The sequence below is a fragment of the Euprymna scolopes genome, chromosome 40 (assembly GCF_053919585.1).
Source record: "Euprymna scolopes isolate OS-2025 chromosome 40, ASM5391958v1, whole genome shotgun sequence".
NCBI lineage: Eukaryota > Metazoa > Mollusca > Cephalopoda > Sepiida > Sepiolidae > Euprymna > Euprymna scolopes.
The window spans coordinates 24,116,328-24,132,520 of record NC_136521.1 but is presented as its reverse complement, the minus strand read 5'-3'; the positions used below and the strand labels follow the sequence as shown (position 1 = coordinate 24,132,520).

The window sequence follows — 16,193 nt, the reverse complement described above, 5'->3', positions numbered from 1 at the left end:
TCAAAATAGACTTCGTAGCCTTGTGGGGGATGTCCTTTTCTCTTCCCTGCAACCTCTTTCTCACAGAAGAGATGTTGCGAGTTTGTCTCTGCTTTATCGTTATTTTCATGGCAAGAGCTCGGCTGAGCTCCATTCTATGGTCCCCCCTTACCAAACTTTCACAAGAAACACCCGTCTAGCAAAAAACGCTATCAGTAATTTCCCCCACTCGTTATCTGTGCCTAAATCTAAACATAGATTCCATGAGCAAAACCTCTTTTTTAGAACTGCACGCCTATAGAATTGTATTCCGTTTTTCTGCTTTCCAGCTGACTACAATATGGTTGTCTTCAAGTCTAATGTAAACAAGTTTTTGATGAGCCGTTCCATATAAGTTAACAAATTTATCGAATCTCCATTACTAACGATTACTGTATTGTCCAATTTCTACTGTACACTCTTTAACCCTTATCCTCGAGTGGCCTTTTGGCCTTGATAGGTGGTGATGCCTAGGTAAAAAAACAAAAACATAGCTTAACTTTGGTGAATCTAACTGGTATGTATGTCAATATGATTATATCAAGTAGCAACAACAACAAAAAAATAAGGATGTAAAAGTAGCAATTTGGCAGAAATCAGTGTTTGCTTAAAAATAAAAAAGTAGATGTAAGAGAAAATCTGAATTCAAAGAAAAATTAGAATTTCACCTTTTCCGATTTACAAAAATCTCATATCCGTTTTTTTCATAAAATTATTTTCAAACTTTACACAACCCATGCAAGAAGAAAAAACAATACATATTCAGACCAATTTTGAAACAAATTCCACATAACTTTTGCACATTTTTAAATAAATTTTCTACTGATTTTTATCATTTCATATTTGGTTAAAAACATTATAGCAGTTGCCAAAAATTTCCAAATCCCACAATAGGAAAAGAAAAAAACTATACATTAAACAATATCTTAACTATACTTCTAAAAAAGAAGAAATAAAAGTTAAAATAAAACAACAACAAATAAACAGATGAATTCAATAAACAAAAACAGCAAGTGATCAATAATTAATTTTTTTTCATTATTTATTCCTAATAATTATTGTAAGAATATAAAAAAGTTATGGTGATCTTGGTGTTTGTCTGATCGTATGCAAATGTGATTGACAACAAAGGAATAAGCAGAGTATAAATCAATTGTTTCTACAATATCAATACTTAAGCTTTCATTAGAAATAAATTTTCAAATTGGTGAAAAGAGATGACATTTTTGTTGTTAGAAATCAAAAACTATGTTTACACGACCGAGAAACATATCAAACATATAATTATTCTATTGTTTGAACTGGAATCATGGGACCAGTTTTTATGAATGTACATTTTAGACGAAGAGAGGAAGGGGAGGTAAACAGGTAAGAGGAAGGCCTTTAACCAAAGATTGAACTCTGGTGTTTGGAATTTAAATAGATTTCTACAACTATCTCAGAAATACTATAAAATAGTATTAATAGTCAAACCAGATATTGTAGTGTTACCAGTCAATGTGTCAATTTTTTGGGGGGATAACAATATATATATTGTTATAAATAATAATCTACACACTGCAATTTCATCATTTCATGATATCATGATTCATCAGTGTTGCTAGATGTAGAACTTGTACCAATGCCAGGATACAAAATTCTGACACAAAATCTCTTCCACCTGTGACCAGCAGTATTGGATATCTTGCCATCTGAGCTAATGAACTCAGCATTTTAGCAATTCATTATGAACAATTCGGAATATCTATATTTGTGGAAGAGTCATTGAATTCTCCTTCGAATCCATGCTAAAGATTTTAAACTTTCAGCAGATGGATAGTAGAAAAGGTGAGAAACAGACTTAAAAATTCAGGATTTGACTATAAGACGGCATTAGAGAGTAAAACATGATTGACAATCTGACGCTGTCAGAACACCAGAGTTTGTTCAAAAGATCGTCAACAATGAACCCAGCAAATCAATGTGTGCTATTGCAAGGGAGAAAAGTGTAAATAAAAAATTCATTAGCTGGTGATGCATTTCATACACGATGAGGAAACAACAATTTTTGTCAAACGTAATATAAAAAAAGCCATTGAAGCATGTGGAGAAGTAACTCGCTGCCTAATCCAAAGATGTGCTCAGAATCAAGCAGTTTCCAGTAACAACCATGGTTTTTGATGTTATCGATAGTGAAAGTGGCATTATTTTCTAAACTTGTTCACCAATGACTACATCCGTGTTTTTAAAGAGGAATAGGATGTCTGGATTAATCAGGTTTTTATAGGTAGGCAGTACATATGGCAGCACAATTCAGCATCCTGTCATACTAGCTGAAAGACCCAAGTTTAGCTGTCAGAGAACATTTTCATCTTACATCAGGTTTCCCAACCCAATTTTTTCTTTTTTGTTTTACTCATGTTCACCCCTTACAAAACATATCGCAACTTGGATGTAAGTGGCTACTATTTGGAGCCATGTTTAGGAAAGATTAACAAGGTATTTGTTTATGTTACATTTAAACTTATGCATATCAGTACAACCAGGGAAGCAGGCAGCAGTAAGGAAATTATAAAGTCTAGCTGTTCGAGGGAAGAAACTATTAGAATAGAAAGCTTTCTGGCATTTAGGGACAACAACAGTGAAAGGGTGAGATCTTATTGCTAAATGGGTTTGTCAGGGATATGTACGTCGAGGGAGTACAAGTGAAAGGAGTTCATCAGAACACATTCCATTAAAATATTTGTAAAACAGGCACAGTGATGCAACATTGCGGCGATGAGACAGGGTCTGGAGCTTAGTTGATAAAGTGGGACTGATTAGATTGACAATTCTTTTTTGGACTTTATTTAAGATGGAGAAACTAGTGGTAGATGCACCAGCCCAGATGTGGCAACAATACTCCATGCATGGGTGAATGATGGCCTTGTAAAGGTACAGGATACTCTCAGGCGTGAGTAGTTTTCTAGCTCGATCTATCGAACCCACCTTCTTTGCAGCAGCCTTTGCAATGTCCTCTATGTATTTGTTCCAGTTCATATTGCCCGAAAATGTTAGGCAAAGGAGTTTGAAGGTAGAATTCTCAGGTAGGGTGCTATTTGTCATCGATATAGGGGGTTGGAGAGGCGTCTTGTAATTGTTAAAGGAGAGCAGCTTAGTTTTACTAGCATTAAATGTTGCCATCCACTTGCGGCCCCATTCCACTATAGTCTGGAGATCATTTTCTAACAATTCTGCCATTGTCTTAGATTTATGTACATCTGTTTTTCCCTCATGCATATTATAAAGTGTTGTATCATCAGCAAATATACCCATCTCGGACACAATATTATCACTTGTCTGCAAACCTCTCCACTTCTTTGTGTTGAGTACACTACACAAAATACAAACAGATCCAACTTACACAAAGAACAATTTTTCCAAAAAAATAATTTGGCAAATAAATCGGCATCTTAGGTTGTCCAAGATTGATATAATAAAGAAAGAATTCCTCAATCTTTTTTATTTTTATTTTTTGGAAATGAATTACTTTTTCATTTTCTCTTAGGCAGCCATGACTGGATCCTTGTGTTGACTTTAGTACAATAAAGCTTCTTCAAATAAACTGATTTCTTATACTCATTCCTTACAATGATTTATTTAGTAATTTTTGGTATTCTATTATTTCAAAACTATTTTAAGTATTTAATAGCGTTAAAGAGCAATGGTTGGCTGTTTCAGTGTTCTATTAATGGATTTGAAAACTGGAAACCTTGGACAACTGGAAAACACTGGGATATGTTTTTTTTCTTGAACAGTCATGATTTGCAGTGGGTTAAAAAATTCAGAAAACTTATTTGTAGCTTAGTGCTTCTTCAAAACGTCTTGAAGGTCAGGAGATATGAGTTGGAGAATTACAATGGAAATGTGGAAGCAGTGGTTAGAAGGAAGGATCATAGTGGTTTGTCTCTGCAGAATAAAATTCTTAAAATTTTAAGTCGATCCTTAAAGGATCTTTTGCAGAATATAATTTACTCAAAGAAGACTTGAATATGGAGCACGCACCTTCAGGGTATTCTTTGAGAGATGCTTAAACACCAGTTTTATCTGAGCAATGAACTCATCCTTGGTAGTGGAGATGGTACAGTTGGTGTCTTTCTCAACTACTCTTCATACATAACAATAGTCAACGGAGCTGCAATCTGATAAGTTCAGAAAAGACCAAATGTTTAGACTAGTGAATTCATGAAAGTTCTCAGACAGCCACTACTAGGTTTTCTAGAGGTGTGACACAGAGCTGAGTCTTGCTACAACACATATGGCTTTCCCATATCCACCCTCCCCATCCAATGCTGACTAAAAATGTTCAGCTACTTATATAGTCATCTGTATATCTATATAAACCTATGAAGGAAAAAAATTATTTTAGATGTAAATACCTTTCTAAGGAGAAAACTTTCCTTGATAACTTTGCCCTTTTTAGGCGGTCTTTTCTGGCGTTCTGTCTCCTCTTCTTCCTCATCTTCAGAACTACTGGAATCACTATCAGTATTATCTGAACAGCTGTCTCGTTTAGCCCCCATATTCAGAGAAGTCTGTAAAAATATAAATAAATAACATGGATTACATTTCAATATTGAAAGACAAATTCCTCAAACTTTTTTTTTCTAATTCTACATCCAAACTTTTGGTAATTAATTTGCTTTTTTAAATTTGGACAAAATGCATTTGCAATGCTACAATTGGGAATGTTTATCTTTTTTTTTTTTTTTAATTTTGTCCTCAGATAAACCATGTTTTTGTAAATAACATTTTCTAAACTTTAGAAAAGACAAATAGATGTCGGTTGCAAAATGGAATCAAATATATTTTCAACAATTCCAGCAATTCATAAGAATAGATTTAGCATGACACTACACATGAATAAATAGACACAAAAATAATACATGTTTAAAGTTTTTGTTTCCTTTGCCAAAGCAGCTGTACAAGTTTGAAACACCAATATTTTATATTAACATTTTTTTTTTTGCATTTCAAATATTAATATATCAAACATTTATCACCATTGAAGTATGACATCGGCCAAAGAAGCATTAGAATTTTCAGTTTCAGAGGAAGAATATTATAGGTTAATACCATCCAAGATATGCCAGCAGTAAAGTGGATGTTAAACAAAAAATAATTACGGGGTGAAATAATAAAATTGCTGCTTTAGAAAGCACAACATGATTCCATTTCCGTTTGATGAAAACCAGTTTTCTTTTTTTGTTGCAGGCCAACTACTAGTTAGCTGGTTGTGTACAAATCCCAAGAGCAAGAGGAGCCTTCTATCATGTCTGAAAGTGACACAATGTTCAACAAACGAGATCGGAGATGTGCTGCTGTACAACTCATGCTCTCTACCGATCCAAGTTATGACAACAGGACCATTGCCAGCACCTTCAAAATGCAAATCCAGACGGTTCAACACACATCTCAACAAAGTTTCTGGCCACGGTTATAGTCTTTGGTATGGTTTCAAGTAGTGGTGGGACGATTAATCGGAATCGGAATCGTTAATCGTAAGAATCGTGTATTTTGGGAGGTATCGGAATCGGAATCGCATCGTTAAAAAATACCTTAATTTTCCAATTCCTTCATTACGATTCTTTTAGTCTGATGTTGAAAAAAAGAAAAAAATGTCCTGATATTTCTAACCGCAAGAGAGAAATGTAGCATGTTATAAAAAGAAACCAAAGAAATTCATTACTAACAGGGCAATGCTTAGTGCCCCCTCCCTTACAAGATTCATTCATTCAGATCTATTGTAATCAAAACTACAAAAGAGTTAACTTGAAAAGAAGTCTGCAGGGCTCTACATTGCGAGTAAAAATTTAAAAAAATACGCTTATCTTTTTGGTGACTGTTTTTTTTTTACTAACAAATCTTCTAATACTGAATGAAAATGCTTTTTCAACTTATATTTTCTTAAAATAAAACGAGCAAAATCAAATTATTTAAACAGTAAAAGGTTTAATAGAACAATATACTTTTTTTTCTTTTTTTCAAAGAAGGCTTTTGAAAGAAATATCTCTAAAATGAAATTGATCACGTTGTATTATTTCGCAAAATTTTGAAATTTGGACCAAATGAAAATTCGTTGAATTTCTTGAAATCTTTTTTTAACTCTTTGGTCCACGACTTAGCAAAATTACCAACTAGTCACTCAGAGCAGTTTTATTAGTGAGGGTCGAAATCGCAGTGTCTTTTTTTTTTTTTTTTGCCTAAGTCACCATCTAGGTGTCACCAATTTTTTTAACCCTCCTACACTTCAAAGAGTAAATACAATATATACAACTAAAAAAATTTTTTTTTTAAATGCTGATTCTATTTCATGAAAAATTCTTTTAACTAGAAATTAAAAGATAGCTGACTGACAGCAACAGGAGCACTGGTTAACTACTGAACCACGTGGAAAGGTGTGGGGGGGGGAGAGGAAAAAAGGAAATTAAATGATGATAATAAATTATGATAATCGTCTTTGAAAGGCACTAAACTCCTAAAATTTACTTCTTTAAAATTTAAGGCGGCATTCCCCGGCGATTTTAAAGAACTCTCTCTCAAAAAAAAAAAAAAAAAAAAAAAAAAAAAAATTTAATTTTTAAGGTTTGGGAAAGATATATTTATTATAACCGAATTCCTGTATGAAGACTGGATCTACTTTATTGGACATTAATTTGTGAGATAAGTAATTTTTCAATGTTTAATATGTTTTTAAAGTTTCAATTATCAATTAAATTTTTGGTACTAGTGCATGAGCTGGCCTGGGCGTGGCTTATCACTCGCTCGGATTTCTCCGTAAAATGACGTCACATGCTGCCATCTGACGGAGAAAATGGACGAGGGGTGGGGGTGGGGGGCTTACAGAGAGAGAAAACGCGAAAAAATAAATGGCCGACAGGGGGGGGGGCTAGCAACGCCAAATACAAGTTTCCAGAATATTTCAACACGAAACTGCTTGAAAAAATTAATTATAGCATTTTCTTTAATTACTATAAAATTAATATAGTGGTAAAATTATTTAAAAAAAAAGAAAACAGAAACCAAACCATTTCAAAAAAGGTCAAATTCACGAAATTAGCCATTAAAAGAATAATAAATGGTAACATTATCAATAAAAGTTACTTTCCAACTTATCTGCATCATTCGTTGGTATTTTTAAGTAGTTTTAAGTGCTTTCTATTTCATATCGAATGTTAGAGCGGTTTCGGCTAACCTTGCAGGGGGGGGGGGGGGGCCCAATATCACATCCCCCCCCCTGCTCGCTCGCTATGTCCTGGAAAAAAAAAAAAAATTCCCCCCCCCCCCCCCAACGTCATCACCAAGCAAACTACGTTGGGGGGGGGGGGGAATTTTTTTTCCAGGACATAGCGAGCGAGCAGGGGGGGGGGATGTGATGTTGGGCCCCCCCCTGCTCGCTCGCTATGTCCTGGAAAAAAAATTCCCCCCCCCCAACGTAGTTTGCTTGGTGATGCCGTCGTTTATGCTACAGCGTAGCATAAACGGAAGCTGCAAAATGGTCAAAAGTAGTTCGTGGGTTCAGGGGTAAATACCATGCAAACGGTAAATTTGCCCCAAGTTTGACTATCAGATTACCTATAAAAAAAAACAAATTAGAGTGGTCGGTGTTATCTGTTAATTAATTTTTCAAACAGTTGCGTGTTGAAATATTCTGGAAACTTGTATGTTGCGCACCTGCTGCTAGGCCCCCCCCCAGTCGCCATTTTTTTTTGTTTAGCTTTTTTCCTTGAAAACATTACGACAAGTTTTCTTCTATTTGACTCCCATGCATGTGAAAAATAATCACGGTAAGTTTTTCTGTTATTATTTGACAATAAAAATTACTTTGCAACTTACCTGCATCATTCATTTTTCTATTTAAAAAAGTAGTAATTATTAAAAAAAAAAAAAACAGGGTATGTTTTATGGCATTTCAGAACTTCGCAAGGTTAGCCGAAACCGCTCTAACATTCGATATGAAATAAAAAGCATTTAAAACTACTTAAAAATACCAACGAATGATGCAGATAAGTTGGAAAGTAACTTTTATTGATAATGTTACCATTTATTATTCTTTTAATGGCTAATTTCGTGAATTTGACCTTTTTTGAAATGGTTTGGCTTCTGTTTTCTTTTTTTTTTAAAATAATTTTACCACTATATTAATTTTATAGTAATTAAAGAAAATGCTATAATTAATTTTTTCAAGCAGTTTCGTGTTGAAATATTCTGGAAACTTGTATTTGGCGCTGCTAGCCCCCCCCCCTGTCGGCCATTTATTTTTTCGCGTTTTCTCTCTCTGTAAGCCCCCCACCCCCACCCCTCGTCCATTTTCTCCGTCAGATGGCAGCATGTGACGTCATTTTACGGAGAAATCCGAGCGAGTGATAAGCCACGCCCAGGCCAGCTCATGCACTAGTACCAAATTTTTTTAATTGCGTTTTATTTTCAATTTATTTTAAAAAAACAGGGTTTAAAATGTATTTTTCAAGGTAACAAGCTTCGAAAGAAGTCTAATAAAAAAAAAATCACTTAAGTTTTAATTTCGACAACCCTGAGAATTTAATTATTAAAAAAATATTGAAATGTGACATTTTTTTTTTTTACATTTCTATTAGTTCAATTAATTTTCTTTCAATAATTCATTTCACTCAACAAACTTCACCATTTTTTGTTTTGTTTTGTTTTTCTTTTATCTTTTTCTGTAATTTTGGTAATTATTTTTGCTCAATTTTATCTAGTATTTCATTTGTTTTTATAGTGGTATCGTTTTTATATGTGTTCCTTTGATATACCCTATTTCAAAATTAGTTTGGCCAAACTTATTCTTCACGTTAGAAACAACGTGTAAAAGCAATGAAAAAGTAAGAAAAAACAATAGGTGTTAACTACACTTTGTGAATTATGCACGTTCATTTATAAATTATTAAATTAAATATTTATCTTTTTTATATTTAATTAGTATATATGAATATTTTTTTTATTTAATTCATTAAATCTGTTAATTATGAGGACCAAAATAATGAATTGTGTTAATTTATTCTCTAATTTTCTTGTTTTTGTTCTGTTATATAAATTCTATTTTATTTGTTTTTGCTCTGAAGGATTAATTCTATTTTCTTTGTTTTGTTTTTTTCTGTATTTCAATTAAGTAAAATAAATTTTCTCTAAAATAAATTTTGCTAATTTTTCCGTTTAGTTTACTATATAATAATTTTATTTAAACCAAAACACGACTGTGTAGGCATAAAATATCTCTTCCAAAGTTAGAGAAAATATTTGGGAACTACCCGACCATAAGTATAAAACTACCTGGTATATTTCAAAACAATAATTCCCTAGGAATCGGAATCGGAATCGTACTTGGTATCGGAATCGTTAATCAATATTTTCCTGGAATCGGAATCGGAATCGTATAAAAATTAGGAATCGTCCCAACACTAGTTTCAAGTGAGGGCCACATCATGCCACGTCACCTCTTTGAAGTCGGCTTAAAAGTCAACACCCATGTGTACCTGGATGCACTGAAAAGTGTGGTGATCCCCTGGTGCAATCAGATGGTCGCTGGTAGAACCAGCATGGCTTCAGAAGGAGTTCTATGATGTTGTATCCTTCTCTCACTGGCCTCCCCTTGTCCCCTGACCTGAACCCGCTGGACTACTTCATTTGGTCATACGCAAAGAACATCAACATGACATCCCACAACACCAAAGGCAACCTAATCACCATCATCCACCGAGTATTCACTAAGCTTTCGCTGTTACTCGTGGAAAAGGCATGCTCCCAGTTCTGGACCCATATCTAGGTGGTGATTGAGGCTGAAAGCGGCTACATTGAATAGATGTCAGCTCTACTACATAATCAAGTTACCTGAATTGATTTTTTTCAATAAAAGTTTTAAAATAAAGCTGTAGTGTTGTTTTCTTTAGGACGACAAATTAATCGTTCTACCCTATACATGAATGTGAACTTAGCATCAAATTGCTTCAAACCTTGGTATTCCACTTTCCACTGTTAACTGTTTGGGAGTCCAATTCCCCAGAGAAAAGAAAATATCATCTCACCTAGTTCCATCAGAACCTTCTGACAGCATTTTTGTAATGAATGTCTGTCTGTCTGTCTGTCTGTCTGTCTCTCTCTCTCTCTCTCTCTATATATATATATATATATATATATATATATTTTATTGTGACATAATCCTTAAATTGGATTATGTATTTAAATGAAAATTTAAATATTTATTTTAGGCCAACGAGAAATTTATTGTTTTTTTTTTGTTGTTTTTATATTTTGTTGCCAAGGCAAAATGAACACGGAAGAAAAAGAGAGAGAGAGAAAGAGAAGCTAAATCTATTAAGAGAGAGAGAGAGAGAGAGAGAGGGGGGTATAGAAGAAAGAGAGAGAGGTGAGAGAAACATTCAGTGGGTGAATCAGCAAGAGAGGTGACCGGGTCACCTTGCTCAGCGACACACTTTCTGGCCCGTTAGTTACTAAGCAACAAAGAAAGAAAAGAGAGGGGTAAAAAATGTATAGAGAAGAGAGAGAGAGAGAGAAGGAGAAAGAAGAAAGAAACATTTTGGTACAAGGACTCTCCGCCATGGCGCTAAGCTGGGCGCACGTGGAAAATTTCCACTCCACCATGACAGAGAAGCGGGAAACGAACCAGCATTGTCGAAATGTAGAATGTCAACTCTACAAACACAAGAGACACAGCACTCCAAAAATAACCAAAACATTGGCATACCGCATGTTACGAACTGCTGTCCAAAGCAAATAAAATGGAAGTTAAACTTCACGTAGAAAAGAAACAAAAAACTGTAAGTCGTCTCTCTGAATATCTCTCTCATATATTTAGTCAATGAGTTCGTTTTGCCATTTTGTTTGAACTGATGTATTTTTTTGTATTGATATATTTCTCGTCGGCATTTTCAAATAGTAGGTAAAGATACCCCTTCCACACACTCGTAATTGTTTTGTTTTATTTTTACTTAATCTCCTTCCCTCTCTACCATAGTTTAAATTTTTATAATAAAATTAATGTTGGAATATTATCATGGGTGTCTGTGTTCATTGTTTCTCACGTTTTTGTTGTGTTCAGTCTTCGTGTCTCTATTCTTTTTTCTACTTGTGTCACATGTGCGATAAATATTTTTTCCCCCGTAAATTTCCTTTTATCTCTCCCTTTGATAATGTGTTACAAAGATAAACATTTCTTTGCTTTTGTCATAAATTTCCTTTCATACCCCTCTGTTTTTTACTTAACCCCTTCTCTTTATCGCACATGTGTAACAATATATATATATATATATATATATATATATATATATATATATATATATATATATATATATATGGCATCATTTGAAACATAAATTGTATAAACAAAATTCATATTTTAAAATTGACTCCAAATATTTTTTTGTATAGAAATAGAAATGTTATGTGGAGACAAAGTCAATTCGAAATCTTTGGTTGAAATAAAATAGTTTCCAACATAATCTTTATTTTTCTATTTCATTTTGCAATCATAAACCGACTCTTATATTCATTAGTTACATTTCAAAATTTTTTTTTATTTCATTCATTTTGATGTTTTTGTTTTAAATCTATTTGTATTTTCATTGGTCTTATTATTGTTAGACCTTATTTCTTCCAAATAAAAGAGTTCAGAAACTTCTATACAGCAAAGTTGTCTGTTTCAGCCTCACAGTTAAAAGTGTAATCACAGATTTTGAATCAAGTTTCGATCCAATGTCATTATTTATGGCAGCTCTTGAATCTTTTTTAAAACTCATTATTCAAAATCAAAAGTATGTACAAATAACATTAAAAACAAGTGTTGCACCATCATTTTTAGCATTCCAATTTTACTATTAACTGATTGAACAGAAAGTAGATTAAAAATAAAAAATAGAAAACTGATTGAAATAATTGTAAAATGAGGAATTAACGGGGTATTGCTGGGGACAATCAGTGGAAATATTTAACAGAATCAAACCTCTACATTAATATAAAAATACCACCTCAAAATGCAAACACATGACTGCAAAAGTCTGATGAAAACTATGCAGACAAAATGACATTTGCATTTGTACTGAAGACAATACTAAAAAATGAGGAAGCAGAAAATGAAAGGAATACAGAAAATTGAAAGGAAAAAAACTAATATACCAATAATTATAGGAGCACTAGGTTCTCTCTTGAAAGACCAGTTGCAATCAGAATCAAAGGGAAAATTGAAACAATATAAAATACAGCAATGATAAAAGCAGCAGAAATCTTAAGGAAATTCCTCAACTACACAATCAATGAATGCTAACCAGTCACATGAAAGTTGAAATAAAAAAATAAAAGAATATTACATGAGCCCAAAGGAGCTAAAACTGTTATAAACTAAAGGAGGAAAAAAACACATACACACTAGGTGATAACAGGTTCACTTTGCTTTACACAAAATTATTATATAAAAGAGGATAAAAAGACTGAGAAAGAAGGGCATCAACCAGACCACCACTGGAAAAGTGCAGAAAATACTAGCACCTTATGGAGGCTTATTGCCACTCAAATTCCAGAAAAGACCAACGAAAGTGATAATGAAAAAACTCATTGAAAGTGGCAAAAAACAACAAAAAAAAAAACTTGTCATTGTTAGTGAGTAATCACCAATAAAGTTTTGTGTGAAGTCTCCTAGTGGAAAAATAATGATAATAATTATAACAGAGAAAAAATCTTATATTTGCTTCCCAAGATACAAACGCAATCAATAGAAACATCTTTGGGAAGGATTGTTCTGATATGTGCAGGTTGTGTGGTGTAACTCTTGAAACTGTGTCAGACATTGTTAATGTCGTTTGCACATACTTTTTCAGGGCAACGTTTGTATTTTTTTTGAGCAAGTGTAAATACACACATTAACAATGTGTGACACTGTTTCAAGAGTTACACCACAAACGTTGCCCTGAGAAAGTATGTGCAAATCTGCATTGGAGTTTGTGCCAAAAGTTTCGAATCCAAATGATGGACAAATAGTTCCAGCATCACCCAGAAATGATCATGGAAAATGAGGACGTTTCTCTAGGATTTCATGGTTCAATGTGATCGAGAGATAACTCACAGGAAACTGGATATTGTAGTTGTGAACAAAAACACCAATGAATGCCAAATTATTGATGTGGCTTGCCCAAACGAGATCAACTTAGCAGGCAAGAAGAATGAGAAACTACGGAATTATCAGAAACTGAAGGTGGAGATTATTAGGTCGTGGCATAAGAAAACTTCCATCGTGCCAATCATCATCGGTGCGCCTGGCTCAATTCCAGATGATCTTGAGAAACAGTTAAATTCCTTGGGAATCAAGTACACAAGATCACCGTAGTCCAGAAGTCAGTTCTGCTTGGCACAGCAAACATCCTACTCAAAGTGTTTTCCATCTAATTGACTCTTTGACTATGCTCACTATTTTTGGTAAAAGCGCACTCTTGAGTGAAAAAACTGTAAAACATCACAACACTGTGAAGTTAAAGAAAATAGCAACAATAATAATACTTTCTGTCATTTGAAAAATATGTAACTGTAAAAATTGATTCCCACTGTAAAAAGCACTGCCAAAATAGGCAATAGAAAGAGATGTGAAACTGGAAAGAAAAAGGTGAGAAAACACTTATCTATATATATAAAGTAGTAGTGTTCGTGTTTGTCCGTGCGTACAACTACCCATGATCAAAGAAATATAAAGGCGATATGTGTGTACACCTCTCCTGGTCAAGAAAATATTAATGCCCATGATAGGATACTTCTGTCAAAAGAGAACGATATTTATTTGCTCCCCCACCAAGCAAATTAGGCACAAGACCGATTTTTAATGTGAGGAGTGAAGGGGAGGGGGAAGGGGAAAGGGGACCAGCTCCTGAGAGGTGGGAAATGGGAGCTGGATAGTGATTTGCCAGCTGGCCCAAGTAGGGTTGCCCCTACATGGACCAGAAGATTGCCGCAAGGGCAATGGTCTTTTCTTGCAGCATCTGCCGGAACAGATACTACACTTTGAGATATTAAATTTTTTATTCATGTTAAAAATACAGTCAAAATCAACGATGAACAAAAAACTTAGGCACATGGCCAACTCAAAAGGGGGGATTTTGGGGTTCGTCACTCCAGAACTAAACAAAATCAAAAGTTTCTCCCAGCTAGTATCTTCTTTCACCATAATACCGCATTCACCCTTTCATATTGGGGGGACGTCCTACTTAACTCCCAGTTTTTAAAACATTTTTTATTGACGTGTAAAAACAAAAAAGATAACAATAAAGCTGTTTAAGCATTTTCTTAAGGAGAATTGCTTCCCCGCACCCTGGAAAACCTCATCAGTATGCCCTGCATTTAAGAATTCCGGTGATAGGTTATCTCCCTCTCAGTACAGACCAATAAGCCTCCTGTGCGTCATGAGTAAGTTACTGGAATCTGTGTTAAATACAGAAGTAGTCAGCCACCTCAGCAAAAATAACCTTCTTAGTGACATGCAATATGGTTTCCGTTCTGCTAGATTTACAGCAGATGTGCTTACGGTTATATCTCATAGGATTAGTGAATCTCTCATTGCAGGCTTCCTTTCTAGGGCAATTGCTCTTGACATATCAAAGGCCTTTGATAGGGTATGGCATAAAGGTTTACTTCACAAGATCTCTAGCTATAGTATAGCTGGAAATGTCTTCTCAATTATGAAATCATTTCTCTTTGATAGGTTCATAAGAGGTAATAATAATAGGTTGATGGGCAGAAATCAGAAGCTCTCAGTATTAATGCTGGAGTCCCTCAGGGGTCTATCAAACTCTCTTCTTGATCTACATCAATGATCTTCCAAATCACATTCTTAGATCATTCATACTGACGACACTACCATCTCTGGCAGCACATCAAATGCCGTAAATGACAAAGTTCTCTCTGATTCTTTCTCCTCTGTTCTTGAGCAAGTGGTACAATGGGGAAAGAGGTGGCTGATTACTTTTAATGCATCTAAGCTTACATCATCAATGCTCTGATCCCCATGTGGCATCAATTGAAATGAATGGCTCTCGTCTTAGGGAGGCTCCATGTTTTGAAAAGCGTCTGTGCTTGACCTTTACACCCGATCTTAAATGGAACACATACATTAAATCCGTTGCCAAGGCCGCTGGAAAAATGGTGGGATCCTTCTATCGATCCAGTAGATATCTCACTGCTGATGCAATTCTCTACCTATATAAGAGCCAAGTATGTCCAAAGATGGAGTACTGTTGCCACATCTGGGCAGGAGCTGCTAGAAAGAACTTATTCTGCCTTGACAGAGTTCAAAATAGACTTCATAGCCTTGTAGGGGATGCCCTTTTTTCTTCCCTGCAACCTCTTTCTCACAGAAGATACATTGCGAGCCTGTTTCTGCTTTATTGTTATTTTCATTGCAACTACTTGTCTGAGCTCCAATCTCAAGAAACACTCATCATTATCTGAGCCTAAACCTAAACGTAGATTTCATGAACAAAGCTTCTTTCTTAGAACTGCACGCCTGTGGAATTGTCTTCCGTTTTCCTGCTTTCCGGCTGACTACAATATGGTCGTCTTCAAGTCAAACGTAAACAAGTTTTTGATGAGCCGTTCACCTTAAGTAATTCAATTTACCAAATGTACACTACTTAACGATTATTATATTGTTCCATTGACTACTGTATGTTTTTTTTTTTTTTTTTTTTTTTTTTTTTACAAAGGCGTCACCACATTATCAAGGCCCAGAGGCCACTCAAGGATAAGGGTTAAAGAGTGTACAGTAGAAATTGGTCAATATAGTAATCATTAGTAATGAAAATTTGGTAAAGTTGATAACTTATATGGAACGGCTCATCAAGAACTTATTTACTTTAGACTTGAACACAACCATATTGTAGTCAGCCGGAAAGCAGGAAAACGGAAGACAATTCCACAGGCGTGCAGTTCTAAGAAAGAAGCTTTGTTCATGGAATCTACGTTTAGGTTTAGGCACAGATAAAGAGTGGGGGAAATTATTGATAGTGTTTACAGCTAGACGAGTGTTTCTTGTGAAAGTTTGGCGAGGGGGGACCATAGATTGAAGCTCAGTTGAACACTTTCCATGAAAATAACGATACATTAGAGACAAACTCGCAACATCTCTTCTGTGAGATAGAGGTTGC

At 34.6% G+C, this 16,193-nt stretch overlaps 1 protein-coding gene across 4 annotated transcripts in view; it reads right to left on the bottom strand.

Moving 5' to 3' along the window:
- The window catches only part of LOC145265431 (pleckstrin-like), a 645,465-nt gene that overhangs the window by 76,934 nt on the left and 552,338 nt on the right, over positions 1-16,193 (bottom strand). For all 4 annotated transcript variants that reach the window (XM_080121265.1, XM_080121266.1, XM_080121267.1 and 1 more), the window contains exon 7: positions 4,416-4,571. In XM_080121265.1, the coding sequence (XP_079977391.1) occupies positions 4,416-4,571 (156 nt within the window). The remainder of the gene's footprint in view (positions 1-4,415; positions 4,572-16,193) is intronic.